The sequence below is a fragment of the Pangasianodon hypophthalmus genome, chromosome 5 (genome assembly GCF_027358585.1).
Source record: "Pangasianodon hypophthalmus isolate fPanHyp1 chromosome 5, fPanHyp1.pri, whole genome shotgun sequence".
NCBI classification, from domain to species: domain Eukaryota; kingdom Metazoa; phylum Chordata; class Actinopteri; order Siluriformes; family Pangasiidae; genus Pangasianodon; species Pangasianodon hypophthalmus.
The window spans coordinates 10,412,991-10,439,708 of NC_069714.1; the positions used below are offsets into that span (position 1 = coordinate 10,412,991).

At 39.3% G+C, this 26,718-nt stretch overlaps 2 protein-coding genes and 1 long non-coding RNA gene across 4 annotated transcripts in view; 1 reads left to right on the forward strand and 2 right to left on the reverse strand.

The window, feature by feature from the left end:
- Nucleotides 1-17,426, reverse strand: part of LOC128318424 (uncharacterized) — a 91,514-nt gene extending 74,088 nt beyond the window's left edge. Inside the window, exon 1 of one of the 2 annotated variants that reach the window (XR_008301849.1) lies at nt 16,352-17,426. This is a non-coding gene — a long non-coding RNA (uncharacterized LOC128318424). The remainder of the gene's footprint in view (nt 1-16,351) is intronic. The other variant, XR_008301850.1, reaches the window with a different exon arrangement.
- zic2a (zic family member 2 (odd-paired homolog, Drosophila), a) lies at nt 10,926-15,732 on the reverse strand. Its single transcript, XM_026946677.3, has 3 exons — nt 13,573-15,732; nt 12,150-12,313; nt 10,926-11,965 (listed from the first exon to the last, which is right to left on the reverse strand). Exons 1-3 carry the CDS (start codon nt 14,546-14,548, stop codon nt 11,771-11,773), a joined length of 1,335 nt encoding a protein of 444 aa, XP_026802478.1. The 5' UTR covers nt 14,549-15,732; the 3' UTR covers nt 10,926-11,770.
- A 1,552-nt stretch (nt 17,427-18,978) lies between the features above and the next one.
- On the forward strand, nt 18,979-24,443 carry zic5 (zic family member 5 (odd-paired homolog, Drosophila)). Its single transcript, XM_026946702.3, has 2 exons — nt 18,979-20,197; nt 22,134-24,443. Exons 1-2 carry the CDS (start codon nt 19,159-19,161, stop codon nt 22,577-22,579), a joined length of 1,485 nt encoding a protein of 494 aa, XP_026802503.1. The 5' UTR covers nt 18,979-19,158; the 3' UTR covers nt 22,580-24,443.
- The last annotated feature ends 2,275 nt before the right edge of the window (nt 24,444-26,718 follow it).

Genomic DNA, 26,718 nt, shown 5'->3' on the forward strand with positions numbered 1-26,718 from the left:
GGGAAGGTGGCTTTATTAGTGATGAGGGGGGAGTAAATTCAAGCGCACAGGGCATTGTTCCCTCCGATGACGGATTAACATATGTGAGGTCCAATCAATTAGCTCAGTGCTGAGACAAAACCAGGGTGGCTAATGAACAGGTCTTCTCCAAAACAAAACAAAGAGTGTAGTTTCCATGAAGAGCAAAACATTTTAAAATAGAGGTGTGTGTGCTTTACAGACCATACCCCAGAAGTCAGGTACTATTCGAGTTATTGATTGCTTGAGAGTTCTTCCTCCTGTGGCTGGCAGGAGCCAGCAGTTATGAAATCACCTATACAGTAAGCACTAGGCAAAGGAGTAAGCTGCAGAAAATAGCACTGCTCCTCCACTGCAATTGTACAAGCATCAGTTTGCTCTTTTTCCCCAAATGGCAAATCAATATGTGTCTCGGCTACACATAAACACAAACCTGAAGTCTGTGTGGCAGTTCTTATGTGAACATACTGTAAGGGAGGAAAAGTTACTCTTTTCAAGATTCTTATGACCTTTTTTTCTCCCCCTTCAAATTATGACAGGACGGCCATGTCCGTATTTATCCAGAATGCTTTTTACATTTCAAGTAAGTAATAACATTTTACATTTCATGTAATTTTATGTGCATGTGGATAGCAAAATGTCAAACTTAAAAAGAATAACTAAACCTAAATGAAACTTGACAAACGTTACACAAGTGATCATGAGGACCATGTACAATAACTCACTTAAAACTCAAAGAGCAAAACCAGTGAAATAGATTTTAAAAGAAACAAAACGTTTCTCTGAAACATCTGATATTATCTTTCATGCTAGTCTAGTTTTGTGTGAGCTGATGCATGAGCTGATGTCATGACAACACCAAACCTAGGGGTCAGACTTATTTGACTGACAAGCTGTCAAAAAGCAAAACTGTGAAAATCTAGAAAACCTAGAATCTTTTCTTCCTCCAAATAAGTAACATACGACAGAGCATCCTTCTGTGGTTGACCTGCACATGATTACGTCAAAGTGTCAAGTGGCTGGTGACACAGAAGGAGGTTGACGATGGGGGTGTAACAATAGGAATATACAGTACATTGGTCTTTAAATTGATTAGGTTTTTGATGGATCTCTATTTAGCTTAGATTTAGCTTCAGTTTTAGCACAGCACAATTTTTACACATACTTTCCAGAATCTTATCATGTTTTAGCTCATCTATTTGTGTAGTCCCATTAAAAAACAAAATCAGACACATCAAATCAAATTCAGGACAATAATTAGCTAAATCTGCACCCATCAAATCCAAGACAGCCCAAGTTGTTCAGAATGGCCTGGAGCCCCTCACACTGATCAGAGAGTATATAACAAGAATGAATAATTCAGACCTCCAAAACACACATATACACGCAGAATTAAGGCACAGCCTGACCTAATAAGGGGACGCTGCCAGTGAAGACTAACATGGAGTCTGGGGTTGGCTTCCGAGCAGCATGGAGCCATTTAATCCAGCCCTTGATTAACTCATCGTCTGTCCACTTGTCCTACAGACATGTGCTGACATGTCATAATCATCATAATTCTCATCAGCCTCCAAGCTCGCTTCCTGGCTTCTTGATTAGGGCCCAATTCCCAGAAGGGCCTTGCTTAACGCTTAATAATTCCTCTCAGCTTCACACCAATGTACCATGGGCCCTTCAATTAAATAGACGATATCTAACATGCACACTTACTCTGGATGGACTTGAACTCAAACCACACAAAACACCAGGAAGCTAGACCAATTGTTGTTTTTCAAGCAATTAGTACTATTTTGTTAAAATGTCATCTCTAATTACTCCCAGAATAAAATTTGCTATATGGGGTGCACTGACTGTGCAGTGTCTGGTAGGTAAATGTACAGCACAGTAAACTGGGCATTAAAAACACACCTACACACATCTGAATTCTGTTCTATCATCAAAAAGCTTTCCTTCTCCTTGTTTCCTTGATTAAGGCATCTGTCAGGTGTGAAATTTTTGTCATACAATTCTCTCTCCCTTGTGTTTTATTGCCAAAAGCGGTTAACTGTGTTTCCTATTTATTTGCCAACAGAGGAGGACATGAGGCCTTGTGTGCGGCTCCAAGCCTGGCCGAACACTCACCAGAGACCACTGTGACCCACACTCCCCGCACGAGGCCAGCAAGGTGGGAAATAAGCACGCTCATTTCCCCTGGACCCAGATGCTGTTTGCTTATCAACACTTTAAGGGTCATGTCTCAGAGATGAGACAGTCAAGAGACAGCACACACATTTACCAATGCACGTGCTGGGCTCTTCAGGGCCTCAGTTTATTCACATGCATGCTCTGAACAAGTGGCAGCAGTAAGCCCTACCTTGAATGATGTGCCGCTGATAGTATGTAGCTGTTTGCATCCTTTTTCACAATTTTCTCAGTAATGGCTGTTTTTTCAACCAATGATCAATCAAGAAAACTGTAGATTTTGAGCTAATGCACAGTTTGTTGCTTGGTTGTACTGGAGACGAAAACAGATTGACTAAAGGACTAAATAACATGCCAAATGTAAACAAGCCAGAGTCTTTTAAGTAGGAATATTTGAGGAATTAAAGGAAGATTTTAATCATTTTACTTAAGCAATATATAATCAATATGTAATATAATCTATACAATATATAATCTAATATAATCACTGAGATTATATCTAGTCACTGAGTGTAAAATTACAAAACCTTGAAGCAGATCACAAGCACCACTGCTGACTTAAAACAGACTGGTCAGTATCGATTGGATTACTAACACTGTAAAATAACCGAGCACAGCCCCTGCACATGTCCCTCAGTTTGGTAAACAAGGCAGAAGACTACTAAATCGCCACACTTTCATTCAATCTTGTTAGGCCAGATGCAATGCCATGATGCACTACTTATAAGCATGCTTACGTATAGCTGACATTATCTTTTAAATCTTTAAAGTACATTTTGTTTTGTTTAGAAAATTCATACCAGTTGTCTTTCAACCTGTTTCTCACTGGTATAATACCAGTAATCTGTGTGCAAACAAGAATATTTCATTTAACTTTAATTTACAGCTAACAATGCTATACTTCTCTTACCATCATAAGCCTTTGAAATGTTAAACACTGTATATAAATAAGAGATTTGTTTCAGATTATGGGAATAAATGCTAAGAATTAGGATCCTTGTGGATTTGATGTGTTAAGCAATTTTCACCAAACTCAGCTGTTGACTTTGTAAAACATTTAGTAATTACCATCATTTTCACTTTGTCTTGCAAATAATATGTCCCAATAGCAGCATCTCGTTTGAGCTGAGGTCATGAGGGAATCATCACACGTTGCAGAACTGTCATCAAATACAATCTGTCCCATTCATTCTAATCACAATCACTCTGGGCATTAGCTCAAAGTTGTGTGTGCTGTTGTTCTCCAAATTGACATGTGTCAGGTGCTACTTGACTAGCCACTGATGAGCTCACTGACCATGAGTGCATAGACTGTCAAGGGAATCCAGGCTTCCAGCATAGACATTAGGCATTCAAAGTCAATCAAATTAGCTCCTTCCAGCCCACTAACCCTAGCAGCATCTCTTCAAACCAATCGCTTTGTGCTGATAACATTGATGAGCGATCTAAAATGCACCCCATGCGGTGTAATATACAATGAGGAATATAACAGAAATGAACAATTCTACAGCACATCATACTATGTGAAACGTAGTGATCAGCGTCACTGATACATCTTTTCTTCCTAGTGCCTTCAGTATTGTTTTTAAAGAAAAAGTATCGAATTGGACTAATATTTACATGAGACAAAGATGTTATTGTTGTACTCTGAGAGCTCTGCAGGCGTTGGGCCTCCTCTTGAGAAGACCAGAGAGCAAAAATAAAAAATTAGGATCAGTTCTGCAACTTTTTGAACAGGAATCCATTTTGCACAGACTGCTACTGTTTTGATGTTCATCTTCAACCATTTTTTGGCTGTTTAAATAACCTGTGGATTGCCACTTGTAAACTCTTGATGTGGGCAAAGTCACAAAGTTGCAAGACATTAGATATTCACAAGGATATCAAACCAAATCCTTGGTGTAAAGGAGCTTTCAATCCACCAGGATTCTTCCATTTGCTTTTGAGATTTTGTCAGGTGGTCAAGGGGAAAAAAGTAAACAGCACGCAGCTGGGAAGAGGCTTGAATGTGAGAGGCCAGGGAGGAGGTTGAGATTCTTCTTCTTATCACGAAGGCAGCCATCAACACTCTTTTCTCTGAACTCATGTAAATCTTGCTGAATTACAGCTCTTTTTGTTCTTTTAAATATAGCTAAAACAAAGATGAACCACATGGGAGAAGAATATGGTATGCATATTAAAGCTGGAACTTATATATCTTATCAAAAAGTTTTCTTTCTACAACATTCTGGGTTGAACAGCAATTTCAGTGGTTCTGTGGAGAAGCAATGATATCAGTAATGCCCTTAAAGACAATTAAGAAAAAAAAATCTTAAAATATTCATTCCACATTTTTTTTGTTTGTTTGTTTCTGGACTCTTCCAAAAGTCATAAACTAGTAGTGTTTATATAATTTTCACAAATAACACTTCCTTACATTTTCACTTTCTTTCCTAATCTTAAAGCTGTAATGCTTTTGGAGACCCGGGTTATATTTGCTTTGGAAAACCAAGTTTATGAGAATAGCCAACTGACCCTCTTAAATCCAATAATGAGCAAATTAAGAATGAAAATGGCTGCTTGAAGAAATAAAGTACTGGTGATATAACCCAGGGCAAATTTAATAGCAGATTCATTAACAAAAAATGGCTAGAACAGAAGAAAGAACAGAAAAGGGCTCATTCCTTTCTGTCATTAGGACCCTGTAAACAGAATTGGAAGAGCATCCTTAGGCCCCATGTTTCCCTGAGGCAGAGAGCTGCAGTGTTTAAGGATCAAAGCCATGAGGTAGTGGAGGTGTGACTCTGGTTTTATAGGTGCAGGGAAATTGAAAATTTCCTTAATCTGTTGTGGCCTACTTTAACAAAGTGGGGCAAAGTCTCATAATGCACCCTTACATAGCTGAGTGACACCTTGAGATTTTCCACCATAATAGAAATGATTAAATGCTCCCCATATCTAGGACTGGTGTGTCAAGTCAAGTCATGTTAGTTTTTATTGTCATTCCTCTATATAGCTTGTATACATTGGAACAAAATGTCGTTTCTTCAGGACCATGGTGCAACACAGAACAGTACGCAACACGCAAGTAAGAACCTGCTAATAACTGATCTTTTATGCTAAATGAGCTGTCTAGCAAAATTAGCATATAATGTTTGGTCTGCTAATAAAGTGTTTTTTTTTTTTTTTATAAGAAGACCAGATGACGGTGCTAATATAAATTCTGATGACTCTACACTAATTTGGAATGCTGCTTAGCAGTTAAACCACTGTAGATAATCTATAATATGCAATATGGAAGAATTTTCTTTTGTAGAGCTTTGACTAGGTAAGGCACACACTTTTTTTATAGTGAAAAAATTTGTCAAGAATTCTGACTAATAATAGAGAAATAACAAAGTTTTCACTATGCTTTGTGATTTACAGCCACAAATCTTGCTTTAAAAAAACATAAAACTCGTATGAGTTTAATCTATGTAAAAGAGAGAGTGTTTCATGTTGGAAGCTATGGCATGGTCATGTTCATGCCATGTTTGTGGGTGTTGCCAGTACTCACTTCCTTCAGGAATTGGCCTTTTTTCTTTGTTTCTCTGGGCCAGACATGTGGCTATTCCCACTGGCTCAGGGAAAGCACACTGAGCTTTGAGAGAAAGGCAGTGTGCACCCACGCCACACATCATGAAAGTCATAGCTCTGTGCCAAAACTGTACGTAGACTTCCACAGAAACACAATAGAGAGAGAGAGAGAGAAAGAGGGCTTGAGGTAAGCCTAATTCAGGAAAAAAGGATAAAAAAGGAGCCTAACTGTCACTGGTACACTGAAAAACCTACCTGTTCAAGATGTTATTTTGAATAGACGACTGCTACACATTTAAAGCGTCGTGGTGATCTAAGATAGTTATGACTGCTTTCTACAAATTCACTTTTTGTGAAATCATAAGACAAAGTGTCCAAGGAAGAAACTAACCTGCATTTGTCTGAGAAACTCACTAGAAAAACCAGGAAGGAGAATATTCTTAAACCTTTATCAAACTGATAATAACCTGTTATTTGTACAAATACAAAGAGTAACATCAGGAAGTGGTGCAGAAATCTGGAAAAAAGACTAAAAGTCAAAATTTATCAAAGAATACTAAATAATAATAATGCTTGAGAACGATTATTGCTGATCCAAAGTCACACAGGTAATTCATATCTTCAGTAATAAAATAAAATAATTTTCTTATATATTCATAATTATATTTAATGATTGTGGAGGCAAAAGGAAGGTGAAAAAATAATATTCGAAAATACTAGGTTTAATATTTTTTCAAACAAAAATAATTCAGATCATTCAATAAGCATTTCATTCTTAATGTTTATGTGATAATGATAAAGGAGAATAGAATAGAATAGAGAAAATAAAAACTTTTTTTTATTTTCACATATTAATAAAAAGAAATAATAACAAGCAGGTAATTCACACTTAGGGAATGGCGAGAATAAAAAGCAAAATAATAACAGCAAATGATAATTACTAAATACCCTAAAATAAGCTAAGTAGACTACAAAAATTATGCAATTCACATTTACTCTTTGGCAGGTAACAGTTTATGATCAAACTGACTGGTAGCTGGTGGAGAGATTTTTTCCTCTTACTACTGAAAGCAAAGGCCATTTTTGTGCACAGATAATTTTAGACTATAGTCAAATCCAAATTAAGATATGCACACTTTTACTCACTGTCACTGTGTGTGTCACTATTTCACACACACACACACACACACACACACACACACACACACACATATATATATATATATATATATATATATATATATATATATATATATATATATATATATATACTGTGACTTCATGGAATTCAGTCAGAATATAGATGACAATCAATACAAGCACTATATATACTTCACTTATTATTATAAACACTAATTATTAAAATCACTGTACTCTCTCTAAATTAATAGCTTAGTCCCCCTTTGCTAGTCTTCATGCAGATATCCCTTTTGACATGATCATCAAGCAAACAAAATTGTTTCTTTTCCTCTCATCAATTGTGAAGAGAACGTTAGATGCCAAAACGTGACAATTAGGTTACTCTTTTGAAAGCTGCATTGATAATATTGCGATATCCCATAGGCATAGCACGGATATATTTCAGTGTGTATTTACCTCATGGAGATAGACGCTTAGTGCAGGTGATCAATCAAATATGAGCAGAAATGTCCTTCGAGAAAGAGGTTTCATCACTGAATCAGGGTTACTGAGCTACTGGGGGAAAAGTGTACTATGAGAACTCACAGTATAGTGAGAGTGTACACCGTTTTGTTTGTTTGTTTGTTTGTTTGTTCTATTATTTCCCATACATTCTAACGGTAATGAGATACCACCAAAATGGAGGCTGACAATAAACACAATAAACTGGCGCCAGTGACATACTGCTGTGGTTCAACACATAATGTGCACCAGCCATACTGACTCATTTCTTTACAGATTTTTATTAATATAAAATGTCCACATGATGCAGAGAGCATTATGAAGTCCACTCTGCGTGTTGAACCATGTGCGTCTCAAACCGGACAGTGCTGTGGCAAATAAATACCAAAACCCCGCGCGCCATCTCAAGTGACCACAGCACAGCTGGACTGAGGTTGTGACGTACTATACAATACAGCTGTGCGCGGGTTGAAGTGAGGGTCACCGAGGTCATCGGTCACAACGCCTACGAAATCTTTTTACTACCTATTTATTTATTTATTTATTTATTTGGAAAACTGGAAAAACTGGAAAAAAATTAAAACGTCAGACGTGTGTGTGTGTGTGTGTGTTTGTGTGTGTGTGTGTGTTGTGAAATTACAGTTCTGTGCAAGTTTGTCCGTTGTTGCTCTGAGGGTCACTACAGAGTAATCACATAATTTAGAAATTCTTGTTCTTGTTTGTTTGTTTGTTTGTTTGATTTGTCAAAAAAAAAAATTTAAATAAAAAAACAAAAAATCCTATTTAAATGACATCCAGAGAGGCTTTCAACCACGAATTGCGTGTGTGTGTGTGTGTAGCACTGACAGTTTTATAAATAGCGTTTATTCCCATTCAGTGCTATCAGACTTATGATTTATATATTAAAAGATTAAGACATTTGAAATGCAGCTTTCTGTCTGGGTGTGGCTGGCACATCATGGTCGGTAGGCTCTCATGCACAGTGCTGAAGTTGCGCGCATTCTGCGTATTAAGGTTTGAAGTAGAATTTTTTTTTTTTTTTCGTTTTACATGACTACAAATGAATTACTGAGATAAGGAACTATTTACTACGTTAAACTTGGCATAAGCTAATATAGGATGAATAAAAGATAATTCACACACATGAACAATTCTCATAATTTAATCTTTTGTCATGTTCCCATTCAAACAGGAAGTGATAATCCAGCTACACAAATATAAAGAAAAATATAATACAATTACTCATTGAAACATTTTTTGTCAATTAATTATGAATGCTAAAATGTTCCCAGATTGAGTGTTTTCTGTGTGCACACTGTGTATTAGACAAGTAGGGGGAGGTGTGTGCTCATGGCCACACGCGTCCATGTTCTTGCAGGTGTGGATGCAATCGGTGGAAAATTAAGCCAGCCATTACTCTAATGATTGAGAGTGGGGACAGATCGCAGATGGTCCAGATCTTTTATAGTCCAAGTTAACGCACGGGCTCGAAAACGTTATTAAACACACATCATCATAATGAAAACTATTTTTTTTATATTGGGTACGTACAGGTGACTTATTGCCGTGCCATAAAAATGGGAGCTATTGGTATAAATAATTAAACGACGGTATATTAGTATCTGTGTGCGTGTACGCGTGTGTGTGCGTGTGTGCGCGCGCGCTCGGATGTAGCGCTGCCGTGTACGCGCATCATGCTAGTGAGCGCAGCGCGTGGGAGGAAAAGTCTGCTCCGATAGACAGTGAAACAAAGCTGGTCGTAGATAATTCACGTAAATCTAATCTGACATTTTGACATTGCAAAGTCTGCACGTATTCTCAGTGCGCACTAGTGTAAGGGAAATGTGATTTGTCGCGATAATACATCTATACGCCTGCACGCTATAGGAAACACATGAAATTGTGATTTATTTTTATTATTATTTTATTTTTTTTTTTCATTTTTATTTCAGGTAGAGACAAACTTTGCCTGCTATTACAGTGCATCATATTCTAATCAGCATTAAGCTAGTAGTTGATCACCCCTGAATTCTTATAACTATTAGCCCAAGTTATATTTTTGGCCCGTGCAGAGTTGCGTTTCTGCATGCACGGATCAATAATAGAGCACGTGCGCCATGGAGGAAACGGCGGCTGCGCTCTGCGTGACACTGACCTTTCACGCTCCCTTCAGGTCACGCTTAGTGCAGGTGATCAGCTCCAACAGGTCAGCACACAGCCCAGTCATGGAGGCTGGAAGTAACAAGCCTACAGTCAAGCAGTCCATCTAGCCCAGTGGAGTGGACTGCCTGACACAGCAGCTCCATCACACATGCCATTTCTTTATATGGCATCTGCCTAGACCCATCATTTGATACTATCTAAGTATAGATAACACACTCGGTAACACTCTCGCTTACACTTTTGTCGTAGGGTTTCACAAAGGCACTGGGTGACAGTTGTCGTAATTTTCACAGCTGATATTTTGGGAAACACCGCAGGCTTGACATACATAAATATATAAATATGTTTCGGCTATATCTAGACCATATAAAAATGGTGACGCTTCATAGTAGTTAGTAGAGTTGGTGTACTAGGCTGTTCTGACGTGGGGTTAGAAGTAACCTACCATTTTTCATAGCAGGGGTCTTCACTGCTGGTTAAAAAAAACACACGCAAATGTTTCGTCTGGTCTACCTCGACTGTAGTCAGCATGTGACTGTGGAGATTTTTCAGTCACCAAAAGTACAGAGAAGGTGAGTTTAAGAGATTTTTGTTGTTGTTGTCGTTAAAGGTGTTTGCCGACTGATCTGCCACTTATCAGCTACTTCTGTGTTGTTCGGAAACATCTTAAATACTGAACAACTGCTTCTAAATGTAATAAATGCACTAGTCATATAAATGCTAATGTGTTGTTTTAGCCATTCTGATGAGGTATAAATGCAATATGAATAGCAGTTTACACAAATTCACAATCTATTCAATGCTAACTATTGCATATTTCTGTCATCTTAAAGTACTATATAAACAGGCGGCTGCTTCTTGCCCAGCACTGCAGTGTTGTCATGTTCATGTTCATGGATATGCTGCTTAACCTCAAATAAACACAAGTAAAGCGGGAGAATCTGGACAAAAGTCTTCCAAATAAAACAAAATCACGTCCTTGGTACATGCACGTGCAATCCCAGCCCTGCTTTTAAGCATCAGCAGCAGCAACACGTTTTATTAACAATGCACTGTTTTTTTTTTTCCTCTGTATTTTTTATTGTTTTTTTTTTTTTTTTTTTTGGAAGTTTGGATGGATGGATGTTCATTTTATAATAACCCAACCAATTCCTAGACGGAGTAATGTAGAGGAGGAAAATTTCAATGAAACCTCATCAATTGAAAAAACAAAAAATAAAAACAAAACAAACAAACAAAAAAAAAAAACCCGAATAGTTTTATGTTACCATAATAAAGGTTACCACATAAAGGTTGCCACTTCGTACCAGACGAACAAAATGTACAGATGCACAACAATGAGGGGAAAAAAAGCACGAGAAAATATATACAGTTTAACACTTGAACCACATTTTATTATATTTGTATGCAGTAATTTTTTTATCACAATAATGGAGAAAACACCTCTTGAACTTTGAACAAAAACACATAACAAAACACCTGCCCCTGTTCAGCTCATAATTGTACATATTTATAGTAAAGAAACATTCTTTATAAATATTGTTTCATCTGTTGCAAGTAAATACCATAATTTAATTACAAATGGATAAATATGGCAGTCGATATTTACAAAAGGAAGGGTGTGGTAGCAGAAAATTGAACTGCACGACGTTTATTTTCCTCACATCTTCCAAATATATTTCACAATTCGAACTTGCAAAGCACAAAAACATCACAAGTTAAGCCCAGCAAACGAAAATATACATTCACAAGCAAATATTGTGTCCGTCTTCGTTAAGTGTTGACTTTGGCACTCATACCAGTTAATAGATGTTTTAGGTACAATCAGCTTGCCTTAATGAGAGCACAATATTTATGACCATATACAACTTTTATCGTAATATGTGCACTAAAAGTCCGGTTAGAGAAATAGCTACCACTGAAGCGACATCTATACACCAAAAATAAAAAAAATTAAAAAAATTATAAACTTGACAAAATCTATTACAGCAACTGGGAAAAGGGTGCAAAGTATTTACAAAAGAAGGAGTGCTTCTTTGTGCACGTTTCTTCGGTTGATGAGGATCACTCCCGGGAGAATAGCGCAAGATACAGGCTTAGGCCTAGTAGTTGTACAAGTCTCATTTAGACCCCAGGTCTTACTGGAGCGGTCTGTGTGTGTGTGTGTGTGGGTGTGTGTGTGTGAAATACTTCTTTGTGGACTGATCCAGTCCTAAACATACCACTCACTGAAGTTGGACGACAGGCCGCTGTGTGCGTTTGAGCTGTGTACGCCGGACGAGGGCGACAGGTTGGTGTTGCTCTGGGTCTCGGTGGAGGGCGACACCAGCCCGGGGGGTGTGGACGACTCATACCCAGAGCTTGCTGCCGGAGACGAGTCGGACCCTGGCGGGGAAGATTCGTGAACCTGAAAAAGCACAAAAACATTTCGTGCAATTAATTAACCTGAGCAAACACTGCTTGGCATGCATCAGCTGTGTGTTAGTCTGCACCATGCACAACATTGTCATCAATAACAATGACAAGCCGCAGAAACTTGTACATGGTTTGTATCTTGTACATAATTTTTTTTTTTTTTTGCAAAGAATTACCTTCATGTGCTTTCGAAGAGAACTGGGGTGAGTGTAGGATTTGTCGCACATTTTGCACAAATACGGTTTGTCCGACGTGTGCACGTGCATGTGCTTCTTCCGGTCACTGCTGTTTGCAAAGCGCCTGTCGCAGCCTTCAAACTCACACTGGAATGGTTTCTCCCCTGTAGGAAAAAATAGTGAGGAAAAAAAAAAGCTTTGTATCAAATGCTCACCCTTATCAGCAGTGTACATGGGGTTCAAAATAAATAAATTCACCCCCAAAGTGATTTAATCTTCATCTGCAATGCTACAGTGTACCCGTGCAGGCTAATGCATGCGAGTGTGTCAAAACGCATGAGATCTTTTAAAGCACAAGTACATGGACGACTGTATTTCATTACCTCTAGCAATCGACTCTTCTCACAAGTAGACTGTGTTCTCACAAATTAATGATAAATGTTTCAAGATGGTAGTTTAAACTGTCAGCTGTGGTGTTTAAAAAATATGAGCACCAACTATAGATGACATTTAAGCGCTGCTTATTTTCACTTCATAAACTAGCTACAAAGTCATTCCACTGACTGTGGTTAAGCTGACAAGCATTAGGCTAAGACGATTTTTAGAAACAATAAAATTCAGTCAACAGCTCGATAAAGCCAAGGTTTAGTGTTGCAGTGAATAGTGGATTAGTGTGACAAGAAATTAAGTAAATTCCGCATTATGGCCTGTCCAGCTCATAGAAGCACGCACAGGCTATTAAGGAAAGCAATAGGCCTTCAACTCAGATATTCCCAAAAAGTGGCGAAAAAGACGAGTTTACAATCTGTAGTCGATTCTGCTAATTATTGGGCAGACTTTTTAAAAACAGGAATAGCTCATTGGGCTGAGTAAACTGAATTTGGAAGTCCTGACGTAGCGAGTTTGGCGCGCGAGCATTGGCCCACGGAGACATTAAAGCGGCTGAAGAGATTTACGGCGCCGCTGTGCGCGCGCTGCGCTAACACGACACGAGCCCCAGCGTCGCCAGCGACCCGGCTCAAGTTTGCAAATCAGCAAATCCTCGACAGTCTCTTACATAATTTATCACAGTGATGAAAATTCATTGCGTTTATTTAGACTGAGCTGTAATCGCTTCCAGGAGTGTAAGCAGCGTGGCCGCAATATGCACTGAACACGATTCTTCACATATTTTAAGATGCAAATGCAATGTCAATCTTAATTACACTGAAGTTTTATATATATATATATATATATATATATATATATATATATATATATATATATATATATATATATATATATATAGCAAGCGCTTATTATTAATAAATGTAATATAATAACAGTTTGGAGAGTTTAATTCATGCATTAAACATTGAGTCGCAGCAACTAACTAACTAACTCATGAACACAAGTCAAACATAAACAAACTTGTCATAATTACCTGTGTGTGTCCTCTTGTGAATCTTCAAATTCTCTGATCGTGCGAATACTTTGCCACAACCAGGAAACGGGCAGGGGAAAGGTTTCTCTCCCGTGTGCACGCGGATGTGATTCACTAATTTGTATTTAGCTTTGAAAGGTTTGCTTTCCCTCGGACAATCTTCCCAAAAGCACACATGGTTGCTTTGCTCCGGTCCTCCGACGTGCTCAACTGAGACATGGGTGACAAGCTCGTGCATTGTGCTAAAAGTTTTATTGCAACTTTTCTTAGGGTTATTCAGCTGCTCCGGATCGATCCATTTGCAGATGAGCTCTTGCTTGATGCACTGTTGCCGCATGTAGCGAAAGAAGGCACCAGGATGGTGGTGATGCGCTGCCATGTTCATCCCCATATTCATGTTCATGGAGCCGTACTGGTTGTGGAGTTGGGCTGCTGAGTAAGGGTCGGTCCGAGGGCTTGAGACCTGGTGATACTGGTCTGATCGTCCGAATACCTCACCCGGTAGTCCAAGTCGCATTTGCCCGTTGAGCACGTTTGGGGATCCGTGCGAGGCGTGCTGGTCGTGGATCCCGGGGAACAGAATGTGGCCTTGGCTGTCTGCGTGGGAATGGTGCAGGGACCCCGCAGTGGGGCCGAAGATGGCATGCTGGCCGCTGGCCGGGGGCGATTCTCCGAAACCTCGGCTGCGGAAAAGGAAGTCCCGCGTCGAGTTGAACGGCGAGCTCGCGTACGAGGTGACATGAGCCGCGTGCGCGCCCAGTGCCGCGGCGGGGTAAGCGGGGGCTTGTGAGGTGAACGCCGAGCTCTGTCCGGGGGAGAGATCGTGGTTCAGTTTAAAAGCGCCCATGTGCGCAGAGTCAACGAAGCTGTTCTGCGCTAAACTCAAGTCCCTGTCCTGCATGTCGCTCGCCGCGTGATGCCTCGCAAATGTTCCCACTCCCAAGCCAGGGAACTGGTGACCAGCGTCCAGTAACATTATTTCTCACTTAATACAATTTTTGCTCAATGCAGTTTACCTGTAACGGCCCAGATAAACGCCAGATAAATAAACAGAGAGGGCTGTTAGCTATGGAAGTAATAACTTCCAGATTTGGAAACACGACATGAGGTAAAACTTGTATGGACTAATCCTCACACACGGGAAAGAAAAAAAAACAGAAGCGTTCTTACTCAGATCGCCTAGATTTGTTTTTTTCGTGAGTATAACTTCTAACTTAAAATCCCAGTGAAAGGGAAAGGAGAGAAAAAAAGATTCCTTAGCGTGTTCCCGTTTAAAACGAGCCGGAAAAAAAACGCCTGATTATCTTACTGTGTCTTCTTTAAACGCGCGGCGCGCTCTTGAAGCATCTCGGATCGGGATGTTTATTTCTCTCGCTCTTCTGTGTTTATCTCGGAGGGTCTGTCTTTCTCAGTGGACTGGCACTACCTCTTCTTACGCCCCCTTTAACTGGAGAGTGGTCACTCATTTGGCGCTGTCTCATTGGCTCCCGAGCCTCATCAATCCCATAGGTCCCTCCAATAGCACGCGCTGCTTTGGCGACTAATAGTCGATCGCCATTTTTCCACTGACAATTACCGCCTACTTTTTTTATTTATTTATTTATTTATTTTTTTTTCGGCGAGCCTTTTCTGAGTATATACGGAAATCAAAGCAACAAAAGCTACTGTCGTTTTATGATAGCGTTTGCAACATTAGTCCACACTAGAATACTGAAGACTAACCATTTTATACTGCTTGCAGCCATCAGCAGTGAAATGTTCAAGCTTTTGCTGGGCCATTTTGTTTAATTAATTGAAAAAAAAAAAAAACACCCGATGAGATTTGTTATAGGCAAATCTAATTAATGCGTAAAAACTGTAATCCAGCATTCAAACAAGGGCTGCTTGAGTAAAATGCAAAGCCGTGTCACTCGATGACTGGTACTGTAGGTGAGTATCCGCACAGGAGCTGCCTCAGTGTAGATTTAAAAGCATAGTTTGGAAAAGGTTTATTAGAGCAGCAGCCAATGGCAATAACACACTGAGTCTTTTTCAGACTGCACTGATATGCAGAACACAAATTATTACAAGTACTGTCACTGCTCAGACATGAGAGTAGAAAACTGGCTGTGATTTTTTTTATGAGCATTAATACAACAAAGTATATTCACTATTTCAGATAACGAGTATTCCCCCCCCCCCTTTTTTTTTCTTTTTCTTTTTTAGATGATTGCTTGTGGTATGAATTTTGTTTCAACCGGACAACCATGACCAGAGAACCAAAAAAATAAATAAATATATATCAAAAATACAAACAAATGTTACAAGGAGTGTATTAGATTTCATGAAACTAAAATGTATTTGTAGTTTGTTAGCCTGTTTTGCAGGTAACATGGTACCTGAACACCATGTTCATACATATTCTATACACATAATCTATCAGTGATTATTAACAATAAATTAATGCTATATTTTAAGTTTCAAATTATCTCGTACAAGTTGGACTATATATATATATATATATATATATATATATATATATATATATATATATATATATATATATATATATATATATATATATACACACACACACACACACACACACATATATATATATATATATATACAAGTGAAGTCACACAGTCCCAGTCCAGTCCATCACACTAAAAGTGATCATAGCCTATGTGTAAAAAATATTACTGCCACGCGGTTCCCCAAACCAATAAAAGTAAATTCTTTGGGGATGTGTTTAGGGTTAAAAGTCCCACACGGGAAAAAAAAGTGAGCTTTTACTTACACTTTCATTTAGCTCTAGTTCCACATGGTCCCATTCCAACACGGTTCAAACTTTATCTTGTCTCCTTGTCGCGTGAAACGGTAAGAGCCAGGGCGGAAGGAGCAGAAGCAGTGTAAAACTTGTGGGATTGTGTGCGTCTCAGCTCAAAGCCCTGCAGCTTAAACGTTATAGACCATTCTTCCCAAGACCATTTCTTCCCTCTCCGCAGGAAACACAGGATCTGATCCAAGTTCAAAGTCACGTCTGCCGACCTCTCTGAGAAGTTCTTTATTTCTCAAGGAAACCACAAAACCTTTCCCCCTTGCCATGGGTAGGAAAAAAAGAAGGAGAAGAAATTAGAAAGAGCGGCGACGTATTCGGCCTGGGGCAGCAAGTCGTAGTTTCTGTTGCTCTCCAAAGCGGGGAAGAAAAAAAAGAAATGCTGAAAATGGTAAACCACATTTTTCCCAACGTCCACACAGAGGTATTAAAACTCAAACAGGCATGCTGACCATCACAAGCTCTCTTCACCGTACTTCTTACTGTGCTGAGGCAACATAAAACTCACAATAAATACGGAGTTTCAGTGTGACAGCACCACTTTACACACAACTACAAAATATGCCTCCGATTTGACATCATCAATATGTTGACGGTTTGTTGCTTACTTTCATTGACCTTGGCGGTTTTCATGGGTGTTTGACCTCCAGCCTGTGAACACCTCATATGTGGCCCCTTGAATAAACTATGTAAAGAATAGCCCTATTAAAACAAAACCTCTCTATTACATAAAGATTTATAATAAGGATGAAATGGCGCCCAAAAAATTAATGCACATCACATTGTACTAAATAACCCATGCATGGAGTTACTGCATGTAGTCTAGCAATATGTTCACACACACACGCGCGCGCACACACACACACACGCACACACACACACTCACACGCGCACGCGGCGCAATCGCAGAATGAGGTTAAATATTGCGTATTCTCTTGTGTTTCTAATGACCATCGAAATAATTCAGTTTCTTCAACGATATAGGGACTAATAATAATAATACATTAATAATGCATTCTATTATATCGCTTATAGATATGAACAAATATATAGGAATTTTAACAGATTTAAATAATAATAAGAAATCAAAAGGAGGCCGCATGAAACATTTGAACTGTTTCATAACTGATGATAACCTGAGTGATTAACTGCAAGTTAATTTAATCTAATAGCCAGTTTTGATATGTCTAGGCTAAATCCAACTTGGATTTAAAAAAAAAAAAAAAAAAGCGTAATTAATTTTGAATGTCTGATTTTTAAGTCATACAGCAGTCATGGCTTTACAGGGTTATAACCTGAAGAAGCCCATGACCTTCATTTAGGCGAGTAATTTAGCATCGATGGCGTTTTAGTCAACCTGAAATACTTCACTAAGGTTCATCAAATATTGTCTAATTATTAACATAAATCAATTTTGAGAATGATTTTGAATCAAGACAAATTAAAGCGATGACAGATGCACTCCCTGCTGTGTTCAATAGGAGCCTTAAAAGGGTGTGGGCTTGTATCATAAAGTTCAACGCACACTCTCACTCAGAGAGAGAGAGAGAGAGAGAGAGAGAGAGAGAGAGAGAGAGAGAGAGAGAGAGAGAGAGAGAGAGAGAGAGAGAGAGAGAGTAGACAACATGAAAAAAAAATGTGGAGATTTACGTGTATTTCTCTAGAGACCAAAGCGTTGAATTAAATATTTAAATATCATTAAATGTATTAAATATCAATTAACAGGATTAGTCATGTCGTAAAGATGTGAAGACAGTGGCAATTTTTAAATATTTTTAAATCACCTGCCTTATTAGCTATATGGCGTTTAGTTATTTAATCAGCCTAAAAATATGGAACTGAACGTTACTGAGCAGGTAATAAATTTTTATTTATTTATTTTTCCTAGCGCAGCTTTTGTTTCTGCCATTCTCTTTTGATCTAACATACTTTAAATCTGGGCTTAACAATCATTAAAAAATACCCTTGCTTTTATAATAATATACAACAAATGATATGGTGACTGACAATAATACAAATGTTAGAATTTAAAAAAAAAAATTACAAAATGCAGATAAAAGAGAGAAAAATCCTGTACAAATGATATATTTTTTATTTTGTACAACGTAGATGTATTGCAAACTTCGAGACTAGGCAAAGAGATTATTAATTAAATACAGGACTTTATTTATTTATTTATTTATTTAATCTAGATATATTTTCTGTATTTACAAGTGAAAATTTAGATTCATTTACACAGTCATTATTAAGTAACCTACATTCACCTGTCGATTGTGCTTCATTTCTTAGCTTAATTATACCCTAGGCTATTAATAATAAATAAATAAATAAATAAATAAATAAAGCTATTCTGTATATTAACTGCCTCTGTCCACATTTGGATGTCCTGGTAAACAGCGCCTTACACACAACTTTGTGAGTACAACTTTTTGGAGTCGACAGCGGTGATGGGAGTGAGGGGGCGGAACCCCGCTGAGCCTGCGCACTGAAAGACAGCCAATCGCTTCGCTCCTTTAACTGCCAGTCACCGAAATCTGTCCAATACCCGCAGTGCCATTTCTAAACTGTATTCCCCACTGTGTCCTCCAACTGTTGTAGGTTCTGCCAATCGCTTGAGGACAGAGTGGGAAAAGGAGCAAGCAGAGTTAGAGGCAGGACAAAAGAAGTTATATAGATGGCTATATGCATATATTTTAATGTTTTAGAAGGCGTGTAGTGAAAAAAAAAACAAAAACAAAAGTAGCGAATGTGGACATGACGGTGTAGATATGGAGCCCTCTTTGAGCAAGAGGAATTCGGCGATAAGATTAGCGGATTTGGCAGCGACTCAACCCCTTCCTCATCAGAATATGACAGGCTTCCCGGGGATAGGGGGGCATCACCCTCACTCCCACCATGCCCACCTCCACCCTGGGGAGATGGGCAACGACCCTGGAGTGGCTCTCACTCCATTTGGACCCGAGCACATGGCACAGACAAATGCTCTCAAACTTAGTCCATCGCAGCACATTCAAAGCCATCCCGAAGCCCAGACCGCGGCATCCTTCCCGTCTTCTCAGACCACAGTTGGTTTCCCCGTGGCTCACCCCCACTCAGGCTACGCAAGCAGCAGGGACTTCATCCTCAGGAGAGAGCTCTCAGCCTCTGCTATGCATGCACTTGGCGACCAGCATAGTTCCGCCTCCTCCCCTCATCACCATGGCATGTTCATTTCCCCAACAGGTGCTTACGGGCACACGGAAGGTGGTGCCCATCCACTTTTCACGGGAATCCACGAGCAGGCAGCCCCAGGTGCCCATCACCATGCTCTCAACGGACAGATGCGTCTGGGTCTTCCAGGAGACATCTACGGCCGGCCAGAACACTTCGGCCACAGGCCCGAGCACTATGGACCGTCCCTTCACGGCTACAATTCCATGAACTTAAATGTGAACCTCGCTTCAGCCCCTCATGGAGCCACGGGGGCGTTTTTGAGGTACATGAGGCAGCCCATCAAACAAGAGCTGATCTGCAAATGGATTGACCAGGAACAAACGTCTAAGAAGCCGTGCTCGAAAACTTTCAGCACCATGCACGAGCTGGTAAACCACGTCACGGTGGAGCACGTCGGCGGACCCGAGCAGAGCAACCACGTCTGCTTCTGGGAGGAATGTCCGCGCGAGGGCAAGGCGTTTAAAGCAAAGTACAAACTGATCAACCACATCCGAGTTCACACGGGAGAGAAACCGTTTCCTTGCCCTTTTCCTGGTTGTGGAAAAGTGTTTGCACGCTCGGAAAACCTAAAGATTCACAAGAGGACTCACACAGGTCAGTGAAGCTATTCGTCATTAGCCTAGACTGAGCGGAACAGAAGTTGTTACACAGTTAGCAGTAGTGATTTGTGTTAGTCCACACGCTGCAGCCCACACTGTGGTGAATAACACGGGGAACGGTGTAATCGCATGGAGCTACTAAGACACAGTCACTCTTTTGCTTCTTTCTTCTTATGTTTCACCCAACACTAGATCTACACAGGGACATGGTGAACATATAGGCATGCTTATGGATATAAGTTGCCAGTAGGGTTATGTTCCAGTGGTTTGTAGCTTTATAGTGCACTTTCTGCTTCCAAGAATGAATTTTAAAGAGTAACTCGAGCGCCTCAAGAGTCCTGGACTTTTGAAGCAGGGATTAGTAAACAAAGCAAAGACTCCCTTTTAAAAGAGATATTATATATCCACACGTATCAAGTTGATAAAAGTCCTAATACAGCCGGAAGTGTTCTCGGATTTTATAGGATAACAAACTGATTCGGTTGTTTCCTTCCCTCTGGCTTTGCTGATTCAAGCTAAATATACGATAGCACTGGACAAAACATCACCCATGATGTCCAGAAGTATAGATCCATAGTAGCAAAGCCTTAATCATTCATGCATTTGCACTAACCTGCTCAGGTTCTCGGTGAAAAGCAATTGCATCACTAAATACATCGGGTTTGAGATTAAATAGCTTTTTTTCCCCCTGATATTTGTTAATCTGAAATCTCACAACAGGGCATACTGTTACCTAATCCAGCAGCGCGCATGAAGGCCTCATTATTTTCAAGAGTTTATTTTGTTCCAGGCTGTCTAACAGTTCCTACCTGAGTGGGTTTGGTGTGGGATTAGTAATGGCATGTTCTTGTTTGGATGTTTAATATGCAGTGTGTTTACTGTCTCTAACACTGCTAGGAGCATGTGCTATCCCAATTAGACTGTGACCCATAGACCTGTTTACAATGACATGCGCACTCAGTGGCTGCAATTTAATCTTTCTTTATACTAATGGTTCAATGTTCCAGGTTTAAATTATTCTACATTAAAACAATAAGTGGTTGCATTAGCTTGTGTGTATGTTTCGTGCCATTGGGATCATGCACTTCCTGTAATCCTGATATTGTATGTGTGCTATTTGTGTATTTAGGCATTAGGCCTGATTGACAGTCTCACCTCCTAATTGACTGCAGTGTTTTGCTGCTAGTGACGCAAAGATCAATATCACCCACCATGATGTTTACAGGCAAAGAAGGGGGGGGAATTATGGGACACCCTCATGTTGTCCACAGTCTCGGGGGATGTTATGCTAAGTAACAAAATAATTTAGTTTGAAAGTGATATGTGGATGTGTAAAGAGCTACACGCATCACAAAGCAACGTAGTGCAGATGAAAAGTTACTGCATGAAGGTGGCAGTCATAGCACGTGTAGTGAGTTTTCAGCTGACTGCTAAAGTATCTGTACTTTCAGGGAAAAAAGGTACTAAACAGTCCTTGTCGCTGGGGTGGTACTTTTACTATGTATCCTTCTCTTGGAAACATGGATGTAGTGTGCATTTAAAATGATTTAAGGTCTGTAATTCGTTGCTAGAAGTTTTAAAGGTACATTACATATGCAGCTTTCTAGGAAAACGATACATACTAAAAGTAGAAAATGTGCACACTTCTGAGTAGCACAAGGAAAGGTAGAGTTTAGTACCCTTTTTTGTACGGAATAATGAAGCATAAAAAGATTTCTCCTAAATACAGTGTGTAAATTTACTCTATTTGAGTCATGCTCTTATCTCTTCAGCTTAGAATGTAAAAATTCATTTCTAGTTGTGCAGCTATATTAGTTATAATTAACTGAATACTTATGGTTCGCAAATAAACTTTCACAAAATATCTCACAATGATAATGAACTACTGTATGTTCAAATGATTTATGAAGCTGTCTGATTTATGCTTTCAGGTGAGAAGCCTTTCAAATGCGAGTTTGACGGCTGCGACAGAAAATTCGCCAACAGCAGTGACCGGAAGAAGCATTCCCACGTGCACACCAGCGACAAGCCGTACTACTGCAAAGTGCGCGGCTGTGACAAGTCCTACACGCACCCGAGCTCACTGCGGAAACACATGAAGGTGCACTGCAAGTCTCCTCCGCCCCCTTCCTCCAGCTCGGCCGCCGGGTATCATTCCTCCTCTGCGGCGCTCGGTGACGCGCTCGCGCCCTCCACAGAACCGCAGCGGAGCCGCGCCGCCAACCTCTCCCCGCAGGTCACCAACCTCAACGAGTGGTACGTATGCCAGGGCAGTGCTGTCCCCAACAATCTCCACACCCCCTCCAGCGATGTGCCAACCTCCGAATCCGACGACGAGGACTCTTTTAGACATTCAGACCCAAGGACGATGCTCTGATACGAAGCACAAGGGATATATTTATGTTGCATCCCTCCCAGACACTGTTTTTATACATCTGTAACATCATGTGTTTGAGGCGCAGTAGTCTACTCAGAAGTGTTGGCGAAAAAAACACACAACAGCGCCGCGGATGTCAGATGGTGAAGAGCATGTGCCATCAGTCCATATCCTACCCTATCCTACCCTAACCTACCCTACCCTAACCTACCCTAACCTACCCTAAGCTCCCTTATTCTACCCTAACCTACCCTAACCTCATTTACCCTACCCTAACCTACCCTAACCTCCTCTATCCTACCCTAACCTACCCTAACCTCATTTACCCTACCCTAACCTACCCTAACCTCCTCTATCCTACCCTAACCTCCCCTAACCTACCCTAACCTTCCCTAACCTACCCTAACCTGCCCTAACCTACCCTAACCTCCCCTATCCTACCCTATCCTGCCCTTTGCCTTTAAGCTGCGCATAGCGCGTTCATGTACCACTAGACCCTATTACATAATGATCAACGCATTAATAACTTCGAATAAATGTGTTTGACAGTCGTTTTTAACTAAATTATTTTATTTAATGACATACAAGGGGTGCATCTCATCAACAAAACACGGGATCATTTCACACCCTTTGCTTTCCAATTCTGAACCAAGATACTATTTCCTGCATTGCCAAAAGGACTGTGTGGGCTCAGCTGATTAAGTCATATCCAGCCTATTAAGTGACACCGACATTGTTCAGATGAAACAATAACCGGTGATTGATGTGTTTGTATCAATGACTGGACAGTTTTCTATAGCTTATGTTTCTCCCCAGAGGTCTTTTATAGTGACGGACTGATGAATATCTGTGGGGCGATTGTCCTTTACCAAGTGTTTCTATAATGTAAACATTCCTGATGTTTTTGCAATGAGAAACATGTTCCAACAGGCATGTCTATCACTTCTATTATATCAGTACAATCTTAGAAAAAAAAGGGTAATGAACTGTACCTTTCTTTGTCGCTAGGGTGGTACACCTTGTATTTTGAACATTTAATATGTAGCTTTCAACTGGAAATGTGCATATAGTGTACATTTAATGTATTTTATGTAGCAATTATGTAGCAAAAAAGATTGACATAACGTACATCATTGGACCCTTAATGACCTTTTAGAGTAAAGGTACACTAGGCTATATGCACATTTCCAGGTTAAATATACATACTAAAGGCACAAAGGGGTCCACTTGAGAGTACCTTTTTTTTCCTGAGAGTCTACTGAGGGAAAACTGTTTATTCTAGAAATTGTTGAGTACTTGTTTTAAAATTTATACAATAACTGTGGTCAGGAGATTTTTTGTGGTATTTAAGGACTATTTAGACTGTATTTTATGCAAAAAAAATCCAATGTAACTCTAATTTAAGAGTACGAATATGTCCTCTGAGACCCTAAATTATGTAAAGTGGACGGGCCTGTTCCCTGAATGATGTGTAAAAAGCCTCATAGTGTCGATGCTTGTGAATGTTGTGCTAACGTCCCAACCAATTTTGTACATTGTAATTTATTTGCTGGTAATAATGTTTGGTCTGGAATTACAGATACACCAAAGAATAATATGATTAATTTTGGTGAAATGTAGTGATTTTTATCGTGTTGTGTAAAAAAAAAAGGTTTTACTTGAATAGACTTAGCCTATGTGTAATGTGAAGAGTCCCTCGCATGCCCTGTGTAGTAACTGTGTGTTTTTATTGCGGTGCATGGTGCTGTTCAATGTGCTGGGGGAAAGAATGAAGAGGATTGTCGAGATTTTTGGTGTTCGTGATGAAATTGATATGAATAAATTTATGGACCTGAATTAAAAAAACAAACAAAAAAAAAAAAGCAGGAAAACTATGATCTATGATTTTTTTAAAGTCTCATATATATATATATATATATATATATATATATATATATATATATATATATATATATATATATATATATATATATATATATATAATTTTATTTTAATAGATATTAGACTTGAGTGTGGGAGAGCCAATTTTTTTTAAATTACAGATTTAATACAACAGAGAACTAGCAAAACAAAAACAAAATAGTATCTTAATTTATTGTATATATTTTTAGAGCATATAAGATGATAATATTGTGATATACAAATGATTAAAAAGGCATTGGTGACTATACTGAACAAATTACAAAAAAAAAAAATTGAATTGTCATAATGTCATAATATGTACTGAAATTTTGTATGATTTTTTTTTCAGAAGTTATATAAGTTAAGTTCATAAGTTCATAATCAATAATCAATCCAACCTTCCTATATATCTGCTAATGGAAAAGTCTCTAGCTGATCAGTGGTGTATCTTATAAAGAAAGGCACTGTCACCAATGCACAAATCAGTCATGGGAAACAGAACATAAAAGCTGTCTGACAATAAAGGGAATTTTGCCTTGTGAATATGAACCCCCCATCCCTCACCCCATCCTTATTTCCTCCATTAAAACACGCTATAGTACACTTTCAAAGTGCCCCCTGTCCACACTACAGAATCCGAATCGAGTAACTCCAGTCCTGCACCACTTCAAAGCCAACAAGACTTCAGAGCCAAAAGCCTTTTGGAGCTTTGACACTCTTCATGGTGCGTTAGGATTTCTATGGTGATTGCCCAGACACTAACATCCGAATATGTCCTGTAGAAGATCCATGAAACTGCCTGAAAGAGGAGGATGCTCATCAAAACAACATCAACAACAAACAACAAAACAGATTTCAGTGATTTTTGCAAAAAATTGTTTTTAATTGAAGTATTGCTAAATGACAAAACACTGATGTCAACACTATGTAGACAAATTGTAAGCATCTTGTAGGCAACCACACAATAAGAGCTATAGGTATAGCATGGAATAACATGTATGATGTATGCAGCGAGGCTGGAGGAAGATGTCACATTTGCCTTTTAGCGCCTTGCTTTAGTCTAGTGCAAATGAGCAAACCTAGAAATCACATCTGTGAGCAGGTGTATCAATGATGGTGTGAAGTTCAAGTGCACTTTGGGGGAAAAAAAAAAAAATCCCCTCTCCCTGCCTCCCTGGTCCCTCCTTCAATTCGAAACCCTCTATTAAGATACAGTTGCACTGACCTTAGTCTCATGCCACGTTAGTGCAAGTCAATTTGCATTTCAGCAGAAGCACTCTCACAAGTTTGTTCCCAAACTCCTTTAAATCCCAAGCGTACATTCAGGTTTAATTTGAAACAAGCGTAGTCGTGCGGCCCAACTCTCTCTCTGTGTGTGTGTGTGTGTGTGTGTGTGTGTATTCGAACTACTATGGGCCAAGTGAAAGAGTGATCTTTTATTTATTTAAAACAAGTGTCTTATGAATGGGGCAAAATAAACACGATGAAAACTAATGAAAGAGACGGTCCCCTCGGAGTGAAAAAGGGGGAAGTTTATAAAAGAGCTGAAGCAGTCTCTGCTGAATGGGAGACGCTTTGAAGTGGAGCTGATTATCTGAGGAATACTTTCAGGTTGTCCTAACGACGGCGTTGAATCGAAAAGCTGCTCCTTTTGTCGACGATTTGCTCTCCTGCCCGTGGAAATCACTTACACGGGCCACGTTAACATGCAGCCTGCAAATCAGTAACTGTGCGAGTCAGACTTGCAGACGCCACTTGTGAAAAGACAAAGCCGAAAAGGACTGTGAAGACGCAGCGAGATCTCTTCCCATCTCGCCTTTATTAGACAGAATAAGCACACTGGAGGAGCTCGTGTTTACTGTGCTCTAGTCCCATTTCACACCACCCCTTTCACATTGCATTTAACATGGACCCGAAGTGTCATAGACATTTTGCACTTTTGAACTTTTTTTTTTTTTTTTTTTTTGCAGTAAGAGTTTAAATGGCTCTAATATAACACTTGCAAGCTCTCATGAGTGATCTGTCATTTCACAGGAAAACTATGCATAGAACATCAAGGAAAAAAATCTGGTAAAATTACTTGAACATCTTTGTGTGTGTGTGTTTGTGTGTATGAGAAATAGATCAAGTGAGGCTTATACAAAAACAACTTTAAAAACAACTCCATGCCCATTGCTCAATTAACACACATTTTTAACAGGAATATGAATAAAATGGAGTTTAGTGGAGTAAGAAAC